Here is a 24,593-nt window from a genome sequence, read left to right as displayed (position 1 = left end):
GACAATCTGATGGGAACTCCATTGTAGGTGACTGTCCCCTTATCTCTTGCTGCTTCTAGGATTCTCTTCTTCATTTTAATCTTGGCTAATGTAATTATGAAGTGCCTTGGTGTGTTCCTTCTTGGGTCCAACTTCTTTGGGACTCTCTGAGCTTCCTGGACTTCCTGGAAGTCTATTTCCTTTGCCAGATTGGGGAAGTTCTCCTTTATTATTTGTTCAAATAAGTGTTCCACTTGTGGCTGTTCCTCTTCCCCTTCTGGTACCCCTCTAATTCGGATGTTGGAGCATTTAAAGGTGTCCTGGAGATTCCTAAGCCTCTCCTCAATTTTTTGAATTCTTGTTTCTTCATTCTTTTCTGTTTGGTCATCTTTTTCTTTTTTCTGGTCCACTCCCTTGATTTGAGTCCCAGTTTCCTTTCCATCACTCTTGGTTTCCTGTGCATTTCCCTTCATTTCATTTAGTTTAGCCTTCATTTGTTCCTCTCATTTGTAACTAAAACCATCCAGTTATGTGAGCATGATGATCACCAGTATTTTGAACTGTGCATCTGATAGGTTGGCTATTTCTTGGTTGCTTAGAGTTATTGGCTCTTGGGCTTTGAGTTCTTGAGCCATGTTTTGGTCTGTTCGCACCTGTTACATATGAGGAGCAGAGCCCTAGGTGTTCACCAGTGCGGGGCAACTCAGTGGCTGGGTTGTGACACTGTATGTGGGGGCGGGGTCGAAGAGGAGCAATGGAGATCCTCTCTGCTGCTTCCCGCCACTGGGGCCTGCAAGGTCTGTTTCACTGCTCGCTCCTTCGCTGGTTTACCTGTGCGAACGTGTGACCACGGTCAGCCTGCTGGCTTGCACCCTCACTGGGTCTGCCTGTTGCTACCCCACACCTGGGATCCACCCATGGCCGCCTGTGCACCTGGGTCGGGAGATCTTTCCTGCCCAACCCTGCCCGGCTGCTGGCTCTGCCCCTCTTACTGGTCTGGCTGGATGGTTCATTGTTGTCGGACTTCCATATAGTTCATTTTCTGCGTTTTGGCTGCATTTTTGTTAGTGAAACTTTGTTGACTTTAAACTTGGTTGTGAGAGGAAGCACAATGTTTCCACCTATGCCTCCATCTTGGCGGAAGTCTCTGTTTTTGTTTTTGTTTTTTAAGTTCAGTTGCTGATAGTTATGAGTTTGTTGTCATTTTACTGTTCATAGTTTTTATGTTCTTTTTCTTAGATGAGTCCCTTTAATATTTCATTTAATAAGGCTTTGGTGATGATGAGCTCCTTTAATTTGACCTTATCTGAGAAGCACTTTATCTGTCCTTTCATTCTAAATGAAAGCTTTGTTGGATAGTGTAATCTTGGATGTAGGTTCTTGCTTTTCATGACTTTGAATACTTCTTTCCAGGCCCTTATTTCCTGTAAGGTTATTTTTGAGAAATCGGTGGATAGTCTTATGGGAACTCCTTTGTAGGTAACTGTCTCCTTTTCTCTTGTGCTTTTAAGATTCCATGCTTATCTTTTATCTTGGCTAATGTAAGTATGATGTGTCTTGGTGTGTGCTTCCTTGGGTCCAGCTTGTTTGGGACTCTCTGAGCTTCCTGGACTTTCATGTCTAGTTCCTTTACCAGATTGGAGGAGTTTTTCTTCATCATTTTTTTTCAAATAAGTTTTGAATTTCTTGCTCTTCCTCTTCTCCTTCGAGAAGCCCTATGATTTGGATGTTGGAACATTTAAAGTTGTCCCAGAGGTTCTAATCCTCTCCTGATTGTCTTGAATTCTTGTTTCTTCATTCTCTTCTTGTTGAATGTTTATTTCTTCCTTCTGTTCAAAATCATTGATCTGAGTTCCAGTTTCCTTCCCTTCACTCTTGGCTCTCTGTATATTTTCCTTTATTTCACTTTGTATAGCCTTCACTTCTTCCTCTGTTTTGCAGCCATACTCAACCTTTTCTGCGAGCATGCAGATTACCAGTGTTTTGAATTCTGCATCTGATAGGTTGGCTATCTACTTGTCACTTAGTTATTTTCTGTAGTTTTGATCTGTGTGTTCATTTGGGCCATATTTCTATGTCTCAGAGCAGATTATAAGGGGTGGAGCCTTAGGTGTTTTCTAGGGCAACCCACTTGGCTGCAGTGTATGTGGGGGAGGGGTCAGCAAGGGAACAATTCCACTTGCTCAGCTCCTACCCTGCTTCCAGTCACTTCCTCTGTTACCCATAAGTGAATTGTGCCATTCCTTTCAAGTGCTTTCCTGATGCTGATTCCTGGGTGGGTGGGCTTGTGTAGTTATAGTACCCAACGGGCCCCTCAAATGGAGTCTCTTCTGAGACTGGCAGTTTCTCCCACTGCAGCAACCCCCAAAAGTTTTTATAGCAAGAAGTGTTGAGGTTTTAGTTCCCTACACTGGAACCCTGGGTTGCACGATCTGTCTCTCTTCCCAGGTGTTCCTTCTGGTTTATCCGCACTGGTATGTGGGGCCACCCCATCTGCCAGCCACTGCCTGTCCCACTTGATGTGCCAGCCGCCTCCTTGTCATGCCTTCGCTCTACTCTGGCTTCCCATCTGGGCCTCCTACCAGTCTGGATGAATGTTTCTTCTTTGACTCATTGGTCATTGGACTTCCATACAGTTCAATTTGGGGGCAGTTCTGGTTGGTTTTGGTTTTTAAATTGGTTGTTATCCTTCTTTTGGTTGTGCAAGAAGTGAAGCATAAGTACCTATGCCTCCATCGTGGCTGGAAGCCCAGATAATCCAACCTGATCGCCTCTTTTCTAACTTACTGCTTTGTTTAAATTCCACATGGATGGACACACAAGCCTGGCAGTCTGCGATTGGCAGTGGCAGGAGTTGAACAAGCACCAGTGGCAGCGAGGCCAACATTGTCTTTCCGCCCCTCAACGATGTCCAAGGCCAAGGAACCAAGAAGCTTGCAGGCTGCGCTGTGGTGGAGAATCATGTGAGGAATAACCAAATGCTGGGAATTGGAAGTGATTCTACAATTTTCCGTGCTGTGCAGCGAATTACTGAAAGAGTTAAACAAGGGAAGCTGAACCTCATCTGTATTCCCACTTCCTTCCAGGCCTGTCAGCTCACGCTGCACTGTGGCTAACCCTCAGTGACCCGAGCAGACACCCCGGAGATTGACCTTGCCACGGATGGCGCTGACAAAGTGCTGTAGATGCTGGTCTCAGTGTCATCAGGGGTGGTGGAGGCTGCCTGACCCAGAAGATGGTGGTGGGCTGGTCCACGCCCTTCATCGTGATTGCTGATTTCAGGAAAGACTCAAACAGCCTTGGGGATCGGTGGCACAAGGGAATCCCCACTGAGGTCCTCCCCATGGCTTACATCCCAGTGAGCAGAGCTGTGATTCAGAAGTTTGGGGGTGTGGTTGATTCTTGTATGTGCTCTGACCGGGGATGGAAACTGCAATGTTGGTGTATTGGAATGAATAACAGGAGTTTTATCCTGCCTGGGAGTTTGACCCTGTGCACAAATGGAGAGAAGTGAACCCAGCTATCAAAATGACCCCAGGTGTGGTGGACACAGGCCTATTCATCAATATGGCCGAGAAAGTCTCTTTCGGGATGCAGGGTGGCTCAGTGACCGTGGGGGAGAAGCCTTTCAGTGGACGCATCCAGGAGTGGAGTGTACTGCCCTGGAGCCTGCAGCCCACCTCCAGGTGGACGTGCCTCTCTGGAGCCTTTGCCTTAATGTCTGTGTGCCAGGTGGACAGCTGGGTGGTTAAACCCAGTCTTCTCAAGTCTTGTTATTAAATGTCTTTTTTGAAAGACCAATACAAACATATGTACTTTTTACTATTAGACATTCATTTTTTTGTATCTTATTATATTTAATAGTTTTAAAATCCTCACCTGAGGATATAACATTTTTGGGGTCATAAGATGCACCTAGGTTTTAGAGGAGGAAAATAGGAAAAAATGTTTTGAAGCAAAAAATGTGGTAAAATATTTAATAATATAAATAACACAATATTTCACCAATGTAAATGTAAACAGAACTGAACAGCAGCATTAACAACTATTATTTTTCTCAAATTTGGTTGGGGGGAAGTGCATCTTATAGTCTGAAACACGGTGGTTTGGTTTTTTTTTTAAGATTTTATTTATTTTATTTTGAGAAAAAGGGAAAGGGAGGGAGAAATAGAGGGAGAGAAACATAAATGTTTGATAACTTCTTGCACGCCCTCTACTGGTGACCTGGCATGCAAAAAAGGCATGTGTCCTGACTGGGAATCAAACCAGTGACCCTGTGGTTCCCAGGCTGGCACTCAAGTCACTGACGCACAGCAGCCACGGTTGATTTTTAGTTTTTGGGGGGATCACACACAGTGCCTTGTTACATATTTTAAGATGAGGTTTTAAAAAATTTGCTGAGTGTAGCTGTGTGGTGTGTAAAGGCCTTGGTGTAAACTGTCAGGCAGAAAATGTGGTGGTTCTTTCTTGTTAGGATCCGGGGGTTTATTCAGACCCCAGTTGTTGTAAGCAATTGGCCAGAAATACTTGCTAGTACTGCTATGAAATGTGAGGCACATTTATTTTATTTTATTTTTTAAATATATTTTATTGATTATACCATTACAGTTGTTCTATTCCTGCCCCTTTATTCCCCTCCACCTGCACATTCTCCCCCCCCTTAGTTTATAACCACGTGTCTCAAGTTCTTTAGATTCTATATTTCCCCCACTATTCTTGCCCTCCCCCTATCTATTTTCTACCTACTCTCTATGCTATTTTCTGCACCTTCTCCCCCCTTCTCCCCCTCCCACCCCCGTTTCTAACCCTCCATGTGTTCTTCATTTCTATGGTTCCACTCCTGATCTAGCTGTCCTCTTGGTTTGCTTTTGTTTTAGGTGTGGTTGTTAATAACTGTGAGTTTGCTGTCCTTTCACTGTTCATATTTTTCATCTTCTTTTTCTTATATAAGTCCCTTTAGCATTTCATATAATAAGGGCTTGGTGATGATGAACTCCTTGAACTTGACCTTATCTGAGAAGCACTTTATCTGTCCTTCCATTCTAAATGAAAGTTTTGCTGGATAAAGCAATCTTGGCTGTAGGTCTTTGGATTTCATGACTTGGAATACTTCTTTCCAGCCCCTTCTTGCCTGTAAGGTCTCTTTTGAGAAATCCGCTGACAGTCTGATGGGTACTCCTTTGTAGGTGACTGTCCCCTTATCCCTTGCTGCTTCTAGGATTCTCTCCTTCATTTTAGTCTTGGCTAATGTAATTATGATGTGCCTTGGTGTGTTCCTTCTTGGGTCCAACTTCTTTGGCACTCTCTGAGCTTCCTGGATTTCCTGGAAGTCTATTTCCTTTGCCAGACTGGGGAAGTTCTCCTTTATTATTTGTTCAAATATGTTTTCCACTCGTGGCTGTTTCTTTCCCCCTTCTGGTACCCCTATAATCCGGATGTTGGAACGTTTAAAGATGTCCTGGAGGTTCCTAAGCCTCTCCTCATTTTTTTGAATTCTCATTTCTTCATTCCTTTCTGGTGGGATGTTTTGTTCTTCCTTCTGGTCCATTCCATTGATTTGAGTCCCAGTTTCCTTTCCATCACTATTGGTTTCCTGTGCATCTCCCTTCATTTCAATTAGTTTAGCCTTCATATGTTCCTCTAATTTGTGACTATAATCAACCAGTTCTGTGAGCATCCTGATAAACAGTGTCTTGAATTGTGCTTCTGAGAGGCTGGCAATTTCTGGGTCGCTGAGAGTTATTGGCTCTGGGACTTTGAGTTCTTCTTGCGCCATCTTTTGGGCTATTTGTGCCTGTTACGTAGCAGGATCGGAGCCCTAAGGTGTTCACCAGAGCAGGGCAACTAAGTTGCTGGGTTGTGATGTTGTATGTGGGGGCGGGGTCAACGAGGAGCAAAGGCGTCCCGTCTGCCAACTTCCGCCGCAGCCCCCACAGGTGCTGCAGCTGCCACTGTCACCTGGCCCACGCGTTTCGTCCCACTGCACGCGAGTGTGCCACCGCCGTCAGCCCTCGGCCCCTGGGGCCTGCGTGGTCCGTGTCACTGTGCTCGAATGTGTGACCGTGGTCAGTCTGCCCCACACCCTGACTGGGTCCGGGCTGCCTGTGCACCTAGGTCTGGGGATCTTTCCTGCCCGATCCTGCTCCACTGCTGGCTCTGCCCCTCTTACTGTCCCTGTTGAATGGTCAGTGGTTGTTGGACTTCCGTATAATTCAATTTTCTGGTTTTTGGCTGTGTCTTTGTTTCTCCAAACCTTTGTTGTATTCAAACTTGGTTGTGGGAGAAGGCACAGTGTTTCCACCTATGCCTCCATCTTGGCGAAAGTACCTGAAATGTGAGGTACGTTTAAATGATTGTGTTTTGTTGCTGAGTTTTTATCCGTTCCTGTATTATTCCTTGCATGGTTCAGCATAAGAAGTTTTTTTTAAAGTACATTTTATTGATTATACTATTACAGCTGTCCCAATTTTCCCCCCTTTGTACCTCTCTACCTAGTACCCCCTTCCCTACAGCAATCTCCCCCTTAGTTCATGTCCATGGGTCATACATATAAATTCTTTGGCTTCTGCATTTCCTATACTATTCTTAACACCCCCTGTCTATTTTGTACCTACAAAATATGCTGAATCCCTGCAACTTTTCCCCCATTCTTCCCCTTCCCCCTCCCAGCTGATAACCCTCCAAATGATCTCCATAGCTATGATTCTGTTCCTGTTCTGGTTGTTTGCTTAATTAGTTTGTTTATTTTTTAGACTCAGTTGTTGATAGTTGTGAGTTTGTTGTCATCTTAATATTCATAGTTTTCAAAAGAAGAAGAAATATTCTTCTTCTTCTTAAATAAGTCCCTTTAACATTTCATGTAATAATGGCTTGGTGATGATGAACTCCTTTAGCTTTACCTAGTCTGGGAACCACCTTATCTGCCCTTCCATTCTAAATGATAGCTTTGCTGATCACAGGAATCTAGGTTGTAGGTCCTTGCATTTCATCACCTTGAATACTTGTCAGTCCCTGCTTGCCTGCAAAGTTTCTTTTGAGAAATCAGTTTACAGTCTTAAGGGAACTCCTCTATAGGTAACTATCTGCTTTTCTCTTGCTGCTTTTAAGATCCTCTCTTTATCTTTAACCCTTGGCATTTTAATTATGATGTGTCTTGGTGTGGCCCTCTTTGGGTCCAACGTGTTTGGGACTCTGTTGCTTCGTGGACTTTTATATCTTTTTCCTTCATCAAATTAGGGAAGCTTTCCTTTGTTATTTTTTCAAATAAGTTTTCAATGTCTTGCTCTTCCTCTTCTCCTTCTGGCACCCCTATGATTTGGGTGTTGGTATGTTTGGAGATGTCCCAGAGCCTTCTTATACTTTCCTCATTTTTAAAAATTCTTGTTTTTTCTTCCTGTTCTGGTTGAATGTTTAATTCTTCCTTATGTTTCAAATCATCGGTTTGAATCCCTGCTTCCTTCCCTTCTTTGTTGGTTCTGTGTGGATTTTCTTTATTTCACTTAGTGTAACCTTCATTTCTTCCTTTATGTTTTGCCATATTCAGTGAGTTCTCTGAGCATCCTGATCACCAGTATTTTGAATTCTGCATCTGATAGATCGGTTATCTCTGTTTGATTTAGTTCTTTTTCTGGGGTTTTGTTCTGTTCTTTCATTTGAGTCACATTTGTCTGTCTCTTCAATTTAATTGCATTAAAAAAACAACTTCAGCATTCTTGTCCCGGGCAGTGGTCTTAAGCTGTGTCCTAGGTGGTATTCATCTCACCCTGGAGTACAATGGCTCCAATATCATCTTGAGTTGCTTGCAGTCCTTCTGAGGAACAGAGATGGAACTACTTATGGTCTCCTGGAGTCAGTGTGGGTCATACCCTCAGTTCCTGGAACAAAAGCTTTTACATGCATTGATTACTAAGCTTATTAGCTATTACTTACACTAAAAATTTTCACCTCTTAAGTCCCCTATCACTTTGACACCCTGACTTAGAGCACCTGATAAATTGTATGGGGTGGAGCCTTAGGTATTTGCCAGGGAGAAGCAACCTGCCTCACTACTTTGTGGCTCTGTGTGGGGGGAGGGGTTGGAGAGGGGACAAGGCCACTGTTTGGCTTCTGGAGGCTTGGCCAGTACTCGCCCTGTTTCCAACCACTTCACCCGCTTCCTGTATGGGACTGACACCCTACTAGCTGTTGCCCTGGGGGGTGAATTCCAGAATGGGTGGGTTTGTGTAAGTTCTAAATACATGGGAGACCTTTAAATGGGCTCTCCTGAGAGACCGGCAGGTTCTTCAGCAGCTCCAACCCTCACAGATTTTTACAGTTAGAAGTTTTGGGGCTTTATCTTCCTTGTGTTGGAACCCTGGGCTGTACAGTCTGGCCTGGGGCTGGGATCACTTTCTCCTCAGACATCCCTCCTGATGTTCATCCACCACAGGTGAGTACAGGGCTGTCTGTTCTGTTGCTGCCACCTTTCCGTGCCACACCGCCTCTCGCCTCTCTGCCCTAACGTGGCATCTCCACCCCTCCTACCCATCTGGATGAATGTGGCTTCTTTACATCCTTGGTTGTCGGGCTTCCGTACAGTCCAGATTTCTGGCAGCTCTGTTTTTTGTTTGTTTTGTTTTTGTTTTTGTTTTTGAAGTTAGTTGTAATTCTTCTTGTGGTTGTGCAAGGAAGCAAAGCATGTCTGCCTATGGTTCCATCCTGACTGGAAGTCAGCATCAGAAGTTCTTATATCTTTATATTGTTTGAAGGTTGAAATAAAATAGCATGGTGCCATTCTCTCTCTCTCTCTCTCTCTCTCTCTTTCTCTTTGGGGTAGATACCTCAGGAATTAAGGAATTCCTTTCAATTCTTTTGGGGAATTGAAGCTGCAACCTTTCAGCTACAGAATGATGCCCAACCAAGGATATATAGCTAATATCATCTGTAATTTATTGTTACCATGTGCTAGATGTGCTCAGTGCTTTACGTACTTTATTTAACCTTCCAGCTCTAAGAAGTAGACATTCTTATTTCCATGTAATAGGTTTAGAACAAGTTTAGAGAGGCAGAAATTTGTCTAAAGTCATATAATATAAGTGAAAGTGCTGGGATTTGAACCTATACCTACCTGATTCGGACTGCTCTAATCATTCTACCATTTACAAAAATATTTTATTCATTTATTTTTAGAGAGATGTGAACACAGGGAGAAAGAGATAGAGAGAAACATCAATGTGTGGTTGCCTCTTATGTGTGGCCCCCCACTGGGGCCCTGGCCCACAACCCAGGCATTTGTCCTGACTGGGAATCGAACTGGCGAATTTTTGGTTCACAGGCTGGCACTCAATCCACTGAGCCACACCAGCCGGGGCAAACCATTCTACTCCTGAATGTGGTGTAACCAGATCTAAAACTTACTTTCTCACACCAAGTCCAAAACTGTTCCACTACACTCACATTACATACTTTTAAGTTTATTCCACACCTAAATGCCTTATACGGCTTCCTCACCTTCCTTTAGTAAAGAAGGCTTCGTAGGTTTTCCTTGCTGAGTCTGACAAACACTGTTTGCATTGATGTCTGTTGTCTATTTTCACTTTTCCCAACTTCCTTTCTCTGAAGGTTGAATAGTAAATGTACTATTTTCTGGAAGTCCTGGCTAAGGAATTTAACACTTCAGCACTTCCTCTAGTTATATCTGGGCTAGAGCTGCTTCTGGAGCCAAAAGAAGCAACTACGTCCCTCTTTACTTTCAAGTCACACGTCTTTGCTCACCAGTCACTGCAGTCCGTACACAGTGTTACGCTAAACCATTTATTTTATTCCTAATGTGTCACTTCTTCAACTTGCACAGCTAGAGTTCAGATTACAGGCAGACCTCATGTTATTGCATGTCACAGATGTTATATATATATATTTTTAAAAAATATTTTATTTATTTACTTTTAGAGAGAGGGGATGGGAAGGAGAAAGAGTGGGAGAGAAACATCAATGTGTGGTTGCCTCTCATGTGACCCCTACTGGGGACCTGGCCTGCAACCCAGGCATGTGCCCTGACTGGGAATCGAACCAGCAACCCTTTCTTCACAGGCCCGTGCTCAATCCACTGAGCTACACCAGCCAGGGCAGACGTTATATATATATATATATATATATTTTTTTTTTTTTTACAAATTGTAGGCAAAACATTATACCAGCAAAGAGGCAATGACTCACTTTACTGCGATACTTGCTTTGTTGCAGTGGTCTGGAACTAAAATAGCAGTATTTCCAAGGTGTCATCTCACTGAGGACAATAGTTAGCGTTTTATATGCTAACTTATCACTGTTTTTTTAATTGTGTATTTATTCTTTTTAAAAAGATTTTATTTATTTATCTTTAAAGGGGAAGAGAAGGAGAGAGGGAGAGAAATATCAATGTATGGCTGCCTCTCATGCTTCCCCTGTTGGGAACTGGCCTGCAACCCAGGCATGTGCCCTGACTGGGAATTGAACCATGATCCTTTGGTTTGCAGGCCACACTCAATCCACTGAGCCACAGCAGCCAGGACTAATTCACATATTAAAAAACTAACTAAGGTATTTGAACCAGTGAGCTGTCAGACATAAAGAGATCACAAATTTCTTCATAATAAGGCAGTTTCAATCTTTTTAAAAACCAAGATTGAACTGAATTCAGAAGCAGGGGAAACAGGAAACTGATTTTTTTTGGCATTAGAGATGGACCCAGTTCTGTCATCTTGCTCTTGTTTAAGATTCGCTCAGTTCACTTAGAGTTCAAAGTCACTCAGGACTTTGAATTCTTCTACCTTTATTTCATAAAGCTAAATACATGCTTGTAAACATTATTTGTTACTGTAGGCCACACTAAGTGGACAGAAAGCCTATTGTTCATCTCTAGGCTCCTTTCCAGGATTTGTATGCAGTTTCACACTGTTGCCTGCCATAAATAAAAAATGTTTGCCCCCACCTGCCTTTGGAGGAATGTGAGTTAGGGAACTTTGGCAGTTTGCAGACAGTTGGTGCCATTAGTAACTACTAAATACAGCTGATTTCTGAAGGCAGTGTGGCTGTCCAGCAGCTTGTACAACAAGAAAATCTGGTTGGAGCAGGGCTCTCAAGTTTATTTTCTGGACAAAAGTTAGCCAGTACAAAGGCTGTCCAAAAGTTAGGATTTGCTCACAAAACTTCAAGGTAAGAGAGACTTTTAAAAGTAACCTAGTCCACCCCTGCCTTTTGACATTCTTTTATATTTTTTAAAGATTTTATTTATTTTTAGCGAGAGGGAAAGGGAGGGAGAAAGAGAGGGAGAGAAACATTGATTTGTGGTTGCCTCTCACACACTCCCAGCTGGGGACCCACCCTGCAACCCAGGTATGTACCCTGGCCAAGAACCAAACCCTGGGACACTTCGGTTCACAGGCCAGTGCTCAATCCACTGAGTCAAACCAGCCAGGGCTAGTGTGACTAGGTTCAGGGGAAAGTTGATTTCACAACTAATACTTTGGATCTAATATCTAACATTTGCCTAATCCTTTTGTTTTATTTTTTAAGATTTTACTTATTTATCTTTAGGGAAGATAAATAAATAAAGGGAAGGGAAGGAGAGAGGGAGAGAAATATCAATGTATAGTTGCCTCTCATGGGTTCCCTGCTGGGAACTGGCCTGCAACCCAAGCATGTGCCCTGACTGGGAATCAAACGGAGATCGCCTGGTCCGCAGGCCTGTGCTCAATCCACTGAACTACACCAGCCAGGGCTTGCCTAATCCTCTTATTTATTTTTTCTTTTTTAATATATTTTATTGATTATTCCATTACAGTTGTCCCATTTCCCCCCTTCATTCCCCTCTACCCTGCATACCCCCTCCACCACCATTCCCCTCCTTTAGTTTATGTCCATGTGTCTCAAGTTCTTTACATTCTATATTTCCCATACTATTCTTGCCCTCCCCCTATGTATTTTCTACCTACCGTCTATGCTACTTATTCTCTGTACCTTCTCTCCCCTTCTCCTCCTCCCACTCCCCTGTTGCTAACCCTCCATGTGTTCTTCATTTCCATGGTTCCACTCCTGATCTAGCTGTCCTCTTAGTTTGCTTTTGTTTTAGGTGTGGTTGTTAATAACTGTGAGTTTGCTGTCCTTTCACTGTTCATATTTTTTATCTTCTTTTTCTTAGATGAGTCCCTTTAACATTTCATATAATAAGGGCTTGGTGATGATGAACTCCTTGAATTTGATCTTATCTGAGAAGCACTTTATCAGTCCTTCCATTCTAAATGAAAGCTTTGCTGGATACAGCAATCTTGGATGTAGGTCTTTGGATTTCATGACTTGGAATACTTCTTTCCAGCCCCTTCTTGCCTATAAAGTTTCTTTTGAGATAGTAGATACAATTTAATAACTTGTTTTGTTTTCTTTGAATTTAGTTCCACTGTACTCTTCTATGGCAAGGGAATTAATTTCTATTGGTGGTAATGATATAAAATTTCTTCTCCAAGTTGTTTAATTGCTTGCATATGCATAGGCTACCTTTGAAAGGAAGTGCAAAAAGCTGAAGATACCGGCTGTTTCCAGGGAGGACTTCTGGATGGCTAGGGGAACTGGGATACAAGGGAAAATTTTAACCTTATTATACTCTTCTGTTTAAAATTTTAACTTTGTGACCTAAGATGGGGACAAACTTGATTAATGAGAAATTTACTAAGTAAATAATAGCGCGGACGGTACGGAGAATATGGCAAAAACCATGAGATCTTATTGGAATGAATGAAGCAAGGAAAACAGGAAACAACCCAATTTCTAGAACAGAGGACTGGCCTGTCCTAGCACCGCCCACCGCTTCAGTGAGTTTATACGCCAGTGTCTAGATCCATCCGCGCAGGCGCACACGCCCGCCCGGGACCCAGCAAGCACAAGACGCCCGCCCAGCCCCGCTCCTTTCCTTACGGTGCAGTCTGCCAATCCCCAGGCGCCCAGATTCTGGTTGTCTAGGCTTCCGAAGGTAGTGCCCAGGAAGGCTGGGAACCTGCGGGAGGCCGAGGCTCGCACCAAGGAGTACAGCCGATAAGAGTACCGCAGGGAAGAGACCCGTCCGGAGGAGGCGGACGCCGCGCAGGAGATGGAGGCAGAGAAGCCACGGCCGGTGCTGCGCTCAGTGAATTCTCGCGAGCCGTCCCAGGTCATCTTCTGCAACCGCAGCCCCCGAGTCGTGCTTCCCTTGTGGCTCAACTTCGACGGCGAGCCGCACCCCTATCCCACCCTGCCACCGGGCACCGGCCGCCGCATCCACAGCTACCGAGGTAGGGTCGCCCTTTCACGGCCGGCCGCGCAGCCCTCTTTGTTCCGCTGCTTGAGCGTCTGCCCGCCGCTGCTGAGCGTCATTACCTCTCCGTCCCCAGCACGCTGCCCAGCGCTCTAGGCCTGATAGCAACAGCAACAGTGGCACACACTCATCAAATCCCCTCCACCGTCCGGGGAGGCAGGTGCTGTTGTCATTATTATTCCCATTCACATATAAGAAACTGAGGCCCCAGAGGTAGTGACAGATCCAAGGTGAAGCTACTAGTAAGTGGCAGAACATTCTTATTTATGAGACTGATTAATTTGAATTTGATTAATTAATTAATTTGAATTAATTTTAATTCAAATTAATTTGAATTAATTTGAATTTCCCCAACCCCAATCCACCTGTAGTTGTAAAAGAAGCTCTCAACCCCTAATGCCCATTTGTTTAGTTTGTGAGTGGAAAAATCTCACATTCTTCGATGACCCCAGTGGGCCAGGCCCGCGTAGGGGCTCTGCCTGCGTGGAGAACACAGTCTAGTGGAGAGACAGACAAATGCATTAAAACAGGTGACAGATGAATGTCAAAATTGCTGCGGTAGGAACGGAGCACAGCGGGGTGCTGGCTGCTGGAGCTTGGAGCCTGCATCTATCTGCCCAGTGAAGGGGAGGTGAGGATGGGGGGGTGGGGGTGGGGGTGGTGGTGAGTGTACACGTGTGGTTGGTTTCAAAGAGCTCTGGGAGAGCTTCCCAGAGAAGAAAGGGAGCCCGGCAGGATGAATGGGAGCTAACCAACCAAGAGAGCAGTCCTAGGCAAGAGGGAAGGGCATGGGCTAAAGGAGGAGTGGGTATGGAGTGGTGGGAGAGGAAGCCTTAAAGGTGACTTTACACCTAGGGAAATGAGGGCTGTTGAAAGATTTTTAGCAGGGACATGACATTGCCAGGTTTACATTCTGCAAAGCTCACTCAGGTTGCAAGGTGGTTTGGCGAGAAAGACTGGTGTTGAGGAACCAGTTAGGAAGCTGTTGTAATAACCTATAACTAGGCCTTATTGCCTAAAGAGGTAGAATCTTCCCATGGTTTTCAAGAAGAAAAGTAGTCATAGTGGGGCTTAATTTTCACAACTATAGAAGCAGACTCAAAGATACAGAGAGAACAAACTTACAGTTGCCAGAAGGGAGGTGAGTTGGGCAGGTACAAAAGCTTGAAGGGATGAGAAAGTACAAAGTGGCAGGTAGAAAATAGTCCCAGAGATGTAAAGTACAGCACAGGGAATATAGTCAATTATATTGTGATAACTGTGTATGGTGCTGGTGGCTCTCAAACATATGGGGGGTATCACTTTTAGATGATATAAATGTCTAACCACTATGCTTTTACAATGAAAGTATTATACAATAATACTGAATGTCAACTGTAGTTGAAATATAAAATGTTTTTTTAAAAGAATAAGCATTTCCCAACTGCTTTGAGAGGAGCCTGATGGATCTTTTCTCCTTGAGGGTGGTATACTCAATACCTCTTAACCTTTTACACCAAACTTCTCTAATATTTAATAGGGAAGAACACAGTTCCTCCAAGGATGAACATTTCTGTAGTCTCCTGATTTATCTAGAAAGTTGTGTAAGTTTTGTGTTATTCAGAATTTATCTGTGCCTGATTTAATATAAAATTAAAAAAATATTACCATGTGAATGTATGTAACATCACCGAAATATACACTTAAAATGGTGTAAACAGTCAATTTCATGTTATGTACATTTTACCACAATACAAAAATTGCCAGTTTACGTTTCTTAAAATTTGCAATCAGAACTTCAAGTAAGTTTATGCCCCAGGAACACCTGCTATATTTATTCTGAGACACCTCCACCTCCTTAAACAGCATTGTCGCCTGGGGGTTTGCCTTCCATTCTTCTCTCGGTGCATATGATGCATTTGTTTCTTAAATTCGGGTTAAATTACATAATGTACAGATCTTAGGGTTTGATGTGTTTTGACAAATGTAAACACCTAATTAAAGTTACCAATTAGAACATTTCCATCACCCCAGAGAGGCCCATCCTCCCTCTTTCTACCCATTCCCTTCCACAGGCAACCAGTCTTCTGAGTTTTTACATCACAGATTAGTGTCATCTGTTCCTGCAGGACGTACTCTCTGTCTTGCCTCTTTCTGCACAGGATGGTTTTGCACCTTCTTGTTTTTGAGGAGCACAGATTGGAGGAGTCAGTGACCTCCTCTCTTCTTTTAGTTTGCAGTGTTGGTGTGATTTGCAATTCATGTGCTTTGCTTTTCTCCGTGGTAGAATAGAAGATAGGGGCATGATTTGGAGCCTCAAGTACGTGGTCTTCTGTTTACTAGTCCTGTTGCCTGAGCAGGTCACGTGGCTTTTTCAGACCTATTTTCTCATGTGTAAATGAACCTATTGTGAGGACTGAGCAAGCTAGTATTGGAAGGCCTTCTGTGATGGTTGAGCAGAATGGCAGGTATTTTAATGTCAGTGCAGGGAGACTCAGGAAATAGGGGTGTGGCTATTGAACAGCCTCTGTTTGTATTGACAGGTCACCTTTGGCTCTTCCGAGATGCCGGGACAAATGATGGACTTCTGGTTAACCAAACGGAACTGTTTGTGCCCTCTCTCAATGTGGATGGACAGCCTATTTTTGCCAACATCACACTACCAGGTACTTGTGTTCCATCTTACTTTTCAGAAAGGCCAGGCTGTTGCAATAAGTAGAAGAAAGGCCGCTTGCAGGAGCCAAGCCCTTACTGATTTTTGCTCTGTGCTGGGCCGGGTATTCGACCTTTCTGTGTCCTATTCTCCACCACAGATAAAATGGAAGTAACGTGTTTGTAGGCTCTGTATTGAGCAGAGGTATTATGGTGACTCAAAAGGTCTTTGGGCCTGTCAGAGGTGGGCTAAACTCAAATATCTGATGGTGGAATCATGAATGCATTTTGTTTCCCTGGCCTTAGAGCAGAATATGCCCTGGAGTCTCAGGAAAAGAACAAGGTGTAGAGAATGAGTTATCATGGCTCCTTTATTTTTATTTTTTAAGATATTTATTTCTTTATTTTTAGACAGAGGGTAAGGGAGGAAGAATGGGAGGGAAACATCAATGTGTGGTTGCCTCTCATGCTCCCCGTGCCAGGGACCAGGCCCACACACAGACATGTGCCCTGATTGGGAATAGAACCTACGACCCTTTGGTTATTAGGCTGGTGCTCAGTNACTGGCAATGGAACTGCGATCCTTTGGTTCGCAGGGCCGTGCTCAATCCGCTGAGCTGCACCAGCCAGGGCCCAATGCTGGATTCTTTTTATCATCGTTTCTTTTCACTTTATTTTTCTCATAAATATGAAATATCAATAAAAACTTAAGCACTACAGAAAAGTATTAGGAAAAATATTTACACTGGAACAAAATCTTTTTCCACATGAAAACACAATGAACCTTAACAGCTGCATTATTGCAGAAGATACGCAGATGTTAACTAAGAAAGTGAAAAGATGCTTCACATATGTCACCAGGGGAATGAATACTCAGATAACGAGGTACCACAAGGCACTAGTAGGAAGGCCAAAATCTGACACTGACAACACCAACTGCTGGCGAGGAGGCAGGGACAGGAGCCCTTTTCTCGGCAGGTGGGAATGCAGAATGGTATAGCCGTTTTGGAAGGCAGTTTGACGGTTTCTTATAAAACGAAACACACCCTTACCATATAATCCACCAATTGTGCTTCTTGGTATTTATTCAGACGAGGTCCAAACTTAATGTCTAAAACCCTGCACGTGGATATTTATAACAGCTTTTGTCATAATGGACAGAAGTTGGCAGTCACTAAGATGTCCTTCGGTGGGTGACGGGGTAAATAAGCTGTGGTTCACCAGACAATGGATTCTGCAGCACTGACGAGAAGTGAGCTGTCGACCATGAAAAGACATGGAGGAGACATGCTTACTACCAAACGAAAGAAGCCAATCTGATGTGGTCACATAATATGATTCTAACTATACAACATTCTGGAAAGAGCAAAATTATGGAGTAAAAACATGAGTGGTCACCAGGGTTTGGGGCAAGGGAGGACTGCATAGGTAGATTACAGGTTTGTCAGGGCAGTGAAACTGTTCCTGTAGTATCACACACTACCTTATACTATCCTGTACTGTACAGTACACTATACTAATACTATACTATACTGTACACTACCCTACATGGTCCGTGACATTTTACATTCGCCCAAGCCCACAGGATGTACAACACCAAGAGTGAGTTCCAAGGTAAACTGCGGACTTTGGGTGATGATGATGTATCTGCGCAGGTTCATCAGTTGGGAGAAATGTATCAGTCAGATGGCAGATGATAAGAGGGAGGCTCTGTGTGTGGGGGCAAGAGGCATGTGGCAAATCCCTGCGCCTTCCTCTCAATTATGCTGTAAATACAAACTGCTCTAAAAAATAAAGTCTATTAAAAAACCCCCAAAAGGATAAATGGTTAATACTTCACCAGTGCTTTTTTAAAAAAGATTTTGTTTATTTATATTTAGATAGAGAAGGGAGGGAGAAAGAGGGAGAGAAACATCAGTGTGTGGTTGCCTCTCACATGTCTCTGGAGACCCAGCCGGCAACCCAGGCATGTACCCTGACTGGGAATCGATTTGGTAACCCTTTGGTTGACAGTCTGATACTCAATCCACTGAGACACACTGGCCAAGGCCTTCAGAAGTGTTGTTATTGAGAAGATGATAAAAGGATAGGGCAGTGGCCTAGGCATCCACGCACTGCGGATATGAAATAGGTGTCTGTGTTTTGCACTCTCGACACAGGAACACCAGTTGAGCTTTCCAGGTCGTCTCACACTAGGTCGGTGTGTGTTCGCTTTCTGAGCACCTCAGTCCCACTCTGTGCTGCCTGATAGCCTTTCACTATTTCTCTTCCTTTTTCTTTTCTTGTTTTATTTATTGATTGGTTTTTAGGGAGAGAAAAACATCACTTTGTTGTTCCACTTATTTATGCATCCATTGGTTGATTGTCGTATGTTCTGTGACCAATGATTGAACCTGCAACCTTGGTGTATCAAGATGACACTCTAACCAACTGAGCTGTCCTGCCAGGGCTTACTATTTCCCCTCCTGCTGGCAACCTAACGCCCTGCCTTAACAAACTATGTGCATGGGGGCACTCTCCACCCTCACCACACATACCCAGTAGTTCATTGGCAGAGCACAGAAAAATTAGATACACTTGGGGTGATAATCAAAAGGCTTGGGCAGTAGCAATGGGTATATTACAGAAAGTCCCACAAAACTTGTCTCAGGATTTGGAACATGAAACCTCAGGAAATAATCTGTCAGGTTAACATACAAATAGCAATATACTCTCCCTATGCTGCAGGTAGAAAACATGAAAGATTATTTTGTTTCAGTGGGAGAAGCTAAGAGTTCTAGAGGGCTTGGGGCTGGCCCGAGATGTTAGTAAGAGAACTGAGACTATGGAAAAACCTGAGGAAATCCTAGGGAACCATTTTAGTTTCAGATAAACTGAAGGGCAGTTAATTGGGTAAAGGATAGTTTAGCAGCCATTTGTGCCGTGGTCCAGCCTCAGCAGGGTCCAGGGGTCCCTTGAGGTGAGGAGAGGTGTCGGCGCTGGGTAACAGGCAACTACACAGCTCAAAGGCAGGTGAAGCACTGTTCCGTTTATTGCAAGTACAAGCAGGTTTTTATATTTTCATTTCTAATAGTGATTTATTATTTACAGGTGCAAGCATGATCACTTAAGCAGAAAAATTAATACAAAGGTAATCAGGAAAAGTACAAAAGTTCCCATAATTTTTAATTATGTTGAACAAAATTGTTTTGACCAGGAGAACCATTAATCAGACAACTTAAAATAGCTCTATGTACAAAGTTCAAATGTCTTATTATTTATCAAAGTTCTTAGAGTTAGTTATGGGGCAAAACGATACGCTAGACCAAGCAGAGGTTAGGAACTCATTAAGTCTTTGTGATGTCTAATTTAGCTATCTATCTTTCTGTCTAAAATATCTCTCTGTGTACTAAGAACTCTATCTTCTTAGTAATTATTTTTATATGCTTAATAGCTAATTAGTTTCTCTATTTTTCTGCCTGTCTAATTCTAATAGATATATATCCCTATTCAAAGTAAAGGAGGAGCTGTTACTCTAACAATTTTAGACATTCAGGGGCTATTTTATCAGAGGGGATTTGTCTCGGGACTTACTTAAGGGGGCTGCTTTCGATATTCCAGGCCCCCTACTAGCTAATAGTATTTTATCCTACAATTGCTTAATCAGGTCAGGGAAGGAGGTGTTATTTTGGGGAAAGGCTAAGGTGATATTGTTCTCAGCCTGACTTAGTTGCTGTTCAGCTCTGAGAATGGTCAGCATTTCTAGGAGATTCCAAATTACCAGAAAAGTAGAGGTTAGAACACCAAGAGACAGCAAGATTAAGATCAACACCACATACCCATTCATGCCACGTCCGCCAGGCCGGAACACGCTTCTTTGAAGTCGTCCTCCCCATGCTCGGACTTTGTCAGACAACATGGTTGGTGGAGATGGACGTGGCACATTTGCCTGATAGGGAGTGACACAGGACGACGTTCTTCACCTGTGGGAGGGTGACCATTTCCCTCGGTCTAACCCAAGTGCGCTGAGGACGCTCACTGCAGTTACCCAGTGCTTGGAAGTATGGACAGGAGCCGAGCTGAGTGTTACTCTAGCAGGCCTAGCCTGTGGGTCCCGGAGCCACTGCAGGGGTGAGGGGGATTTTGAGGGTGGCCTGGTGCAGCCTGGGGCAGCAGTTTTCCAAATACTGGTTTATGATTTCCCTTGATAGACATTAGGATTGTCCTATCCCTCCTATTGATGAAAAGCAGGACCCTTGGGAACAGATCCCAATACTAGAAGCAAATTTACATTGGCGGGGGATTGGCCAAATAAAGGATAGTGCTCCTGAATAAGCTATTAAAAAGTTCTTCCTGTAGGTGACATGAAGAACTATTTATTATTGATTGCAGAAAGTTTACAGAAATGTAATGTGTCTAGAATTTTTATAGGCAAAACATGTATTTTACAGAGGTCTAAATCCGTGAAAGTATATATACTGCAAACTGTTAATAATGACGGTCCCCCAGGGATGAGACTATGGGAGGTGTTCATTTATTTTTTTTCTCTCCCTCTCTCTTTCTGAAATAACAGGAGAAAAATGACACACACACATATACACACACATGTGCTGGTCTCTGCCCCTGGTTCCTAGCACAGGACTCCCCAAACCCTTGCAGATTCCTAAGCGATAAGAGCAGTAGAAGCATCTTTTGTTCTAATGAGGTGACTCTTGGTGGGCTCCTGGGTGGGGCCTGGTCACCACAAAGACCAAGCCATAATTACAAGCTCGGGATTTCCAGCTCTGCCCAACCCCCTACTTCTCCAGGTGGGGGAAGTGGCTGGATGTGGATTAATATAATAGTTGATTATGCCTATGTGAGGAAGCCATCATAAAAATCCAAGTAGCACAGGGTTCAGAGAGCTTCCAGGTGGGCTAACACATCTGTTAGGTAGGTCAAGGCTCTCCAATCTGGGCCATTCTTACTAAATGGCATTCTTGATCAATTAAAATGTAGCACAGTGTTTTGCCAACCAGCTATTAAGAGGATGAGCTTGACAGGAACCCAACACAATAAGTCTAGCTGGCCGCAAAGAGGGAATCAACCTGTAATTGGCCAAATAATGTAGATGAGCAATGGCTAAGCCTCCCTTTGAGGAGACAGAGTTTAGGATATGGATGCCCTCTCTCTCTCTCTCTCTCTCTCCCCTGTTTTTGCTGCAAGTAAAAACTACCTTACACTAACTACACTTTGTACTTGAATAGAATACCCCAAGCAGCGAAGCCCTTGAGTTTGCACCAGGAAAATGATGCTCCCAACTCCATAGTGACAAGCTCTGGTACTAGGGGCCTCGTTACCTTTTTTAAAAAAGACTTCTATTTATTTATTTTTAGATAGAAGGGAAGGGAGGGAGAAAGAGGAGAGAAACATCAATGCAAGATAGAAACATCAATTGGTTGCCTCTTGCACACCCCCAAATGGGGATTAAACCCGCAACCCAGGCGTGTGACCTGAGTGGGAATCCAACAGGCTACCTTTGGATTTGCAGGAGGACTCCCAACCCACTGATCTATACCAGTCAGGGTGGACCCTATATCCCTTTAAAAACTGGGGAACATAAGTGTTTCCCTAAATTCTGTGAGCCTTTCTAGCAAATTAATGAGCCCCTCGGGAAGGGGGGCTCGTGGGAACCTCCAATAAGTAGCCAAGGCAGACAGAAGTTGTGGGCAACCTGGGGGCCTCCTTCTTGTGATTGGCACCTGAATGGGCTGGGAACAGCCTTGTGGGGATCCCCTACCCTGTGGGATCTCATGTTATCTCCAGGTTGACAATGTTGGAATGGAGTCAAATTGTACCATGACACCCAGCTGGTGTCACAGAGCGTAGCTTGTTTGTAGGGGGAAATAGAAGTGTTAAAGTGAAATGTTCTGTGTCACGTAAAAGTGTGTCAGGGCTCAAGACAAATATCCCACGTGTCCCACAGTGGCACGCTGATCACTTTGAACTGGAGTTACTTGACTGGCAGCAGGTGCCAAAGGGTGTTTGACCCTCTCAGTCTCTTTGAAAGCAGGAAACATTCGTACCTCATTTCTCAAATGTCTAGCTATTCCATCTCCACCAACTTGTTCATGGGACCAGGGGAACGGGGTGGGGGGAATGTCTCAGTTGTCAAACAAACTTCTGTTCTCAACCCCCACGGTCCTTTCGTGTCGATAAGGACAAATCTCCCCTGTGAAAGCTGTCCTTCTGGAACCTGGAAGACACTCCTTACTATAAGAATTAACTCAGGGCCAAAAAATTAGTATAATCCAACCTGATCGCCTCTTTTCTAACTTACTGCTTTGTTTAAATTCCACATGGATGGACACACATGCCTGGCAGTCTGCGATTGGCAGTGGCGGGAGTTGAACAAGCACCAATGGTGGCGAGGCCAAGGCCTTGGTTCCAAGGCCAAGGAACCAAGAAGCTTGCAGGCTGCGCTGTGGTGGAGAATCATGTGAGGAATAACCAAATGCTGGGAATTGGAAGTGATTCTACAATTTTCCGTGCTGTGCAGAGAATTACTGAAAGAGTTAAACAAGGGAAGCTGAACCTCATCTGTATTCCCACTTCCTTCCAGGCCTGTCAGCTCACGCTGCACTGTGGCTAACCCTCAGTGACCCGAGCAGACACCCCGGAGATTGACCTTGCCACGGATGGCGCTGACAAAGTGCTGTAGATGCTGGTCTCAGTGTCATCGGGGGTGGTGGAGGCTGCCTGACCCAGAAGATGGTGGTAGGCTGGTCCACGCCCTTCATCGTGATTGCTGATTTCAGGAAAGACTCAAACAGCCTTGGGGATCGGTGGCACAAGGGAATCCCCACTGAGGTCCTCCCCATGGCTTACATCCCAGTGAGCAGAGCTGTGATTCAGAGGTTTGGGGGTGTGGTTGATTCTTGTATGTGCTCTGACCGCGGATGGAAACTGCAACGTTGGTGTATTGGAATGGATAACAGGAGTTTTATCCTGCCTGGGAGTTTGACCCTGTGCACAAATGGAGAGAAGTGAACCCAGCTATCAAAATGACCCCAGGTGTGGTGGACACAGGCCTATTCATCAATATGGCCGAGAAAGTCTCTTTCGGGATGCAGGGTGGCTCAGTGAGCGTGGGGGGGGAGCCTTTCAGTGGACGCATCCAGGAGTGGAGTGTACTGCCCTGGAGCCTGCAGCCCACTCCAGGTGGACGTGCCTCTCTGGAGCCTTTGCCTTAATGTCTGTGTGTCAGGTGGACAGCTGGGTGGTTAAACCCAGTCTTCTCATGTCTTGTTATTAGATGTCTTTTAAAAAGACCAGTACAAACATATGTACTTTTTACTATTAAAGATATTCAGTTTTTTAAATAAAGTGGAATTTGACTTCATATTTTATATAAAATATTTACCAAAAAAATGGAAGGGATTGACTTTTAAACTTTTAACTTAAAGGCTCAAGCTTCTGAATATTGTGTTTGCTGAATAATGTAAATCAAAACTCCTTTAAACTGCTAAAATAATGGGCCCAGCCAGTGGTGATTCCCTGATGCCTTACTGGAGACATCAGAATTTACTTTTCTACCACACTCTTGGTTTTTCATGTTTGGGTGGATCACATACAGTACCTTGTTACATATTTTAAAATGAAGTTTATAAAAATCTGGTGAGTGTAGCTGTGTGGTGTGTAAGGACTCGGTGTAAACTGTCAGGGAGAAAATGTGGTTCCTTTTTTTTTAGGATCGGGGGTTCATTCAGACTCCTGTTGTAAGCAATTGGCCAGAAATACTTGCTAGTACTGCTGTGAAATGTGAGGTAAGGTACATTTAAATGATTGTGTTTTGTTGCTGAGTTTTTATCTGTTCCTGTATTATTCCTTGCATGGTTCAGCATGAGAAGTTTTTTTAAAGTATATTTTATTGATTATGCAATTACATTTGTCCCAGTTTTTCCCTCTTTGCTTCCTTCCACCTTATACCCCCTTCCCTCCACCAATTCCCCCCCTTACTTCATGTCCATGGGTCATACATATAAGTTCTTTGGCTTCTCCATTTCCTATACTATTCTTAACACCCCCTGTCTATTTTGTACCTACAAAATATGCTGAATCCCTGCAACTTTTCCCCCATTCTTCCCCTTCCCCCTCCCAGCTGATAACCCTCCAAATGATCTCCATAGCTATGATTCTGTTCCTGTTCTGGTTGTTTGCTTAATTAGTTTGTTTATTTTTTAGACTCAGTTGTTGATAGTTGTGAGTTTGTTATCATCTTAATATTCATAGTTTTCAAAAGAAGAAGAAATATTCTTCTTCTTCTTAAATAAGTCCCTTTAACATTTCATGTAATAATGGCTTGGTGATGATGAACTCCTTTAGCTTTACCTTGTCTGGGAACCACCTTATCTGCCCTTCCATTCTAAATGATAGCTTTGCTGATTACAGGAATCTAGGTTGTAGGTCCTTGCATTTCGTCACTTTGAATACTTCTTGCCAGTCCCTGCTTGCCTGCAAAGTTTCTTTTGAGAAATCAGTTTATAGTCTTAAGGGAACTCCTCTATAGGTAACTATCTGCTTTTCTCTTGCTGCTTTTAAGATCCTCTCTTTATCTTTAACCCTTGGCATTTTAATTATGATGTGTCTTGGTGTGGCCCTCTTTGGGTCCAACTTGTTTGGTACTCTCTGTGTTTCCTGGACTTATATGTCTGTTTCTTTC

General features: G+C 43.7%; 1 protein-coding gene and 2 pseudogenes across 1 annotated transcript; all 3 read left to right on the top strand.

Annotated features, from left to right (window-relative positions):
• Nucleotides 1-1,944: 1,944 nt before the first annotated feature.
• On the top strand, nt 1,945-3,759 carry LOC118993320 (ribose-5-phosphate isomerase-like; annotated as a pseudogene).
• A 9,126-nt stretch (nt 3,760-12,885) lies between these two features.
• Nucleotides 12,886-16,342, top strand: LOC118993333 (von Hippel-Lindau disease tumor suppressor-like). The gene is made up of 2 exons (XM_037055604.1): nt 12,886-13,259; nt 15,805-16,342. Exons 1-2 carry the CDS (start codon nt 13,079-13,081, stop codon nt 15,978-15,980), a joined length of 357 nt encoding a protein of 118 aa, XP_036911499.1. The 5' UTR covers nt 12,886-13,078; the 3' UTR covers nt 15,981-16,342.
• Nucleotides 16,343-22,292: 5,950 nt separating this feature from the next.
• On the top strand, nt 22,293-23,124 carry LOC118993319 (ribose-5-phosphate isomerase-like; annotated as a pseudogene).
• Nucleotides 23,125-24,593: the final 1,469 nt, after the last annotated feature.

Source organism: Sturnira hondurensis, unplaced genomic scaffold, assembly GCF_014824575.4.
Source record: "Sturnira hondurensis isolate 20B ecotype Veracruz unplaced genomic scaffold, ASM1482457v3 Scaffold0008723, whole genome shotgun sequence".
Taxonomy (NCBI): domain Eukaryota; kingdom Metazoa; phylum Chordata; class Mammalia; order Chiroptera; family Phyllostomidae; genus Sturnira; species Sturnira hondurensis.
The sequence above is the reverse complement of the archived record's forward strand: the minus strand, read 5'-3'. Positions and strand labels throughout refer to the sequence as shown.

Bases quoted from the DNA above. Each gene is read 5' to 3' on its own strand.
- LOC118993333 (XM_037055604.1), top strand. From the start codon at position 13,079: ATGGAGGCAGAGAAGCCACGGCCGGTGCTGCGCTCAGTGAATTCTCGC. The intron at 13,260-15,804 runs GTAGGGTCGCCC...TTGTATTGACAG, and splicing joins CCGCATCCACAGCTACCGAG to GTCACCTTTGGCTCTTCCGA.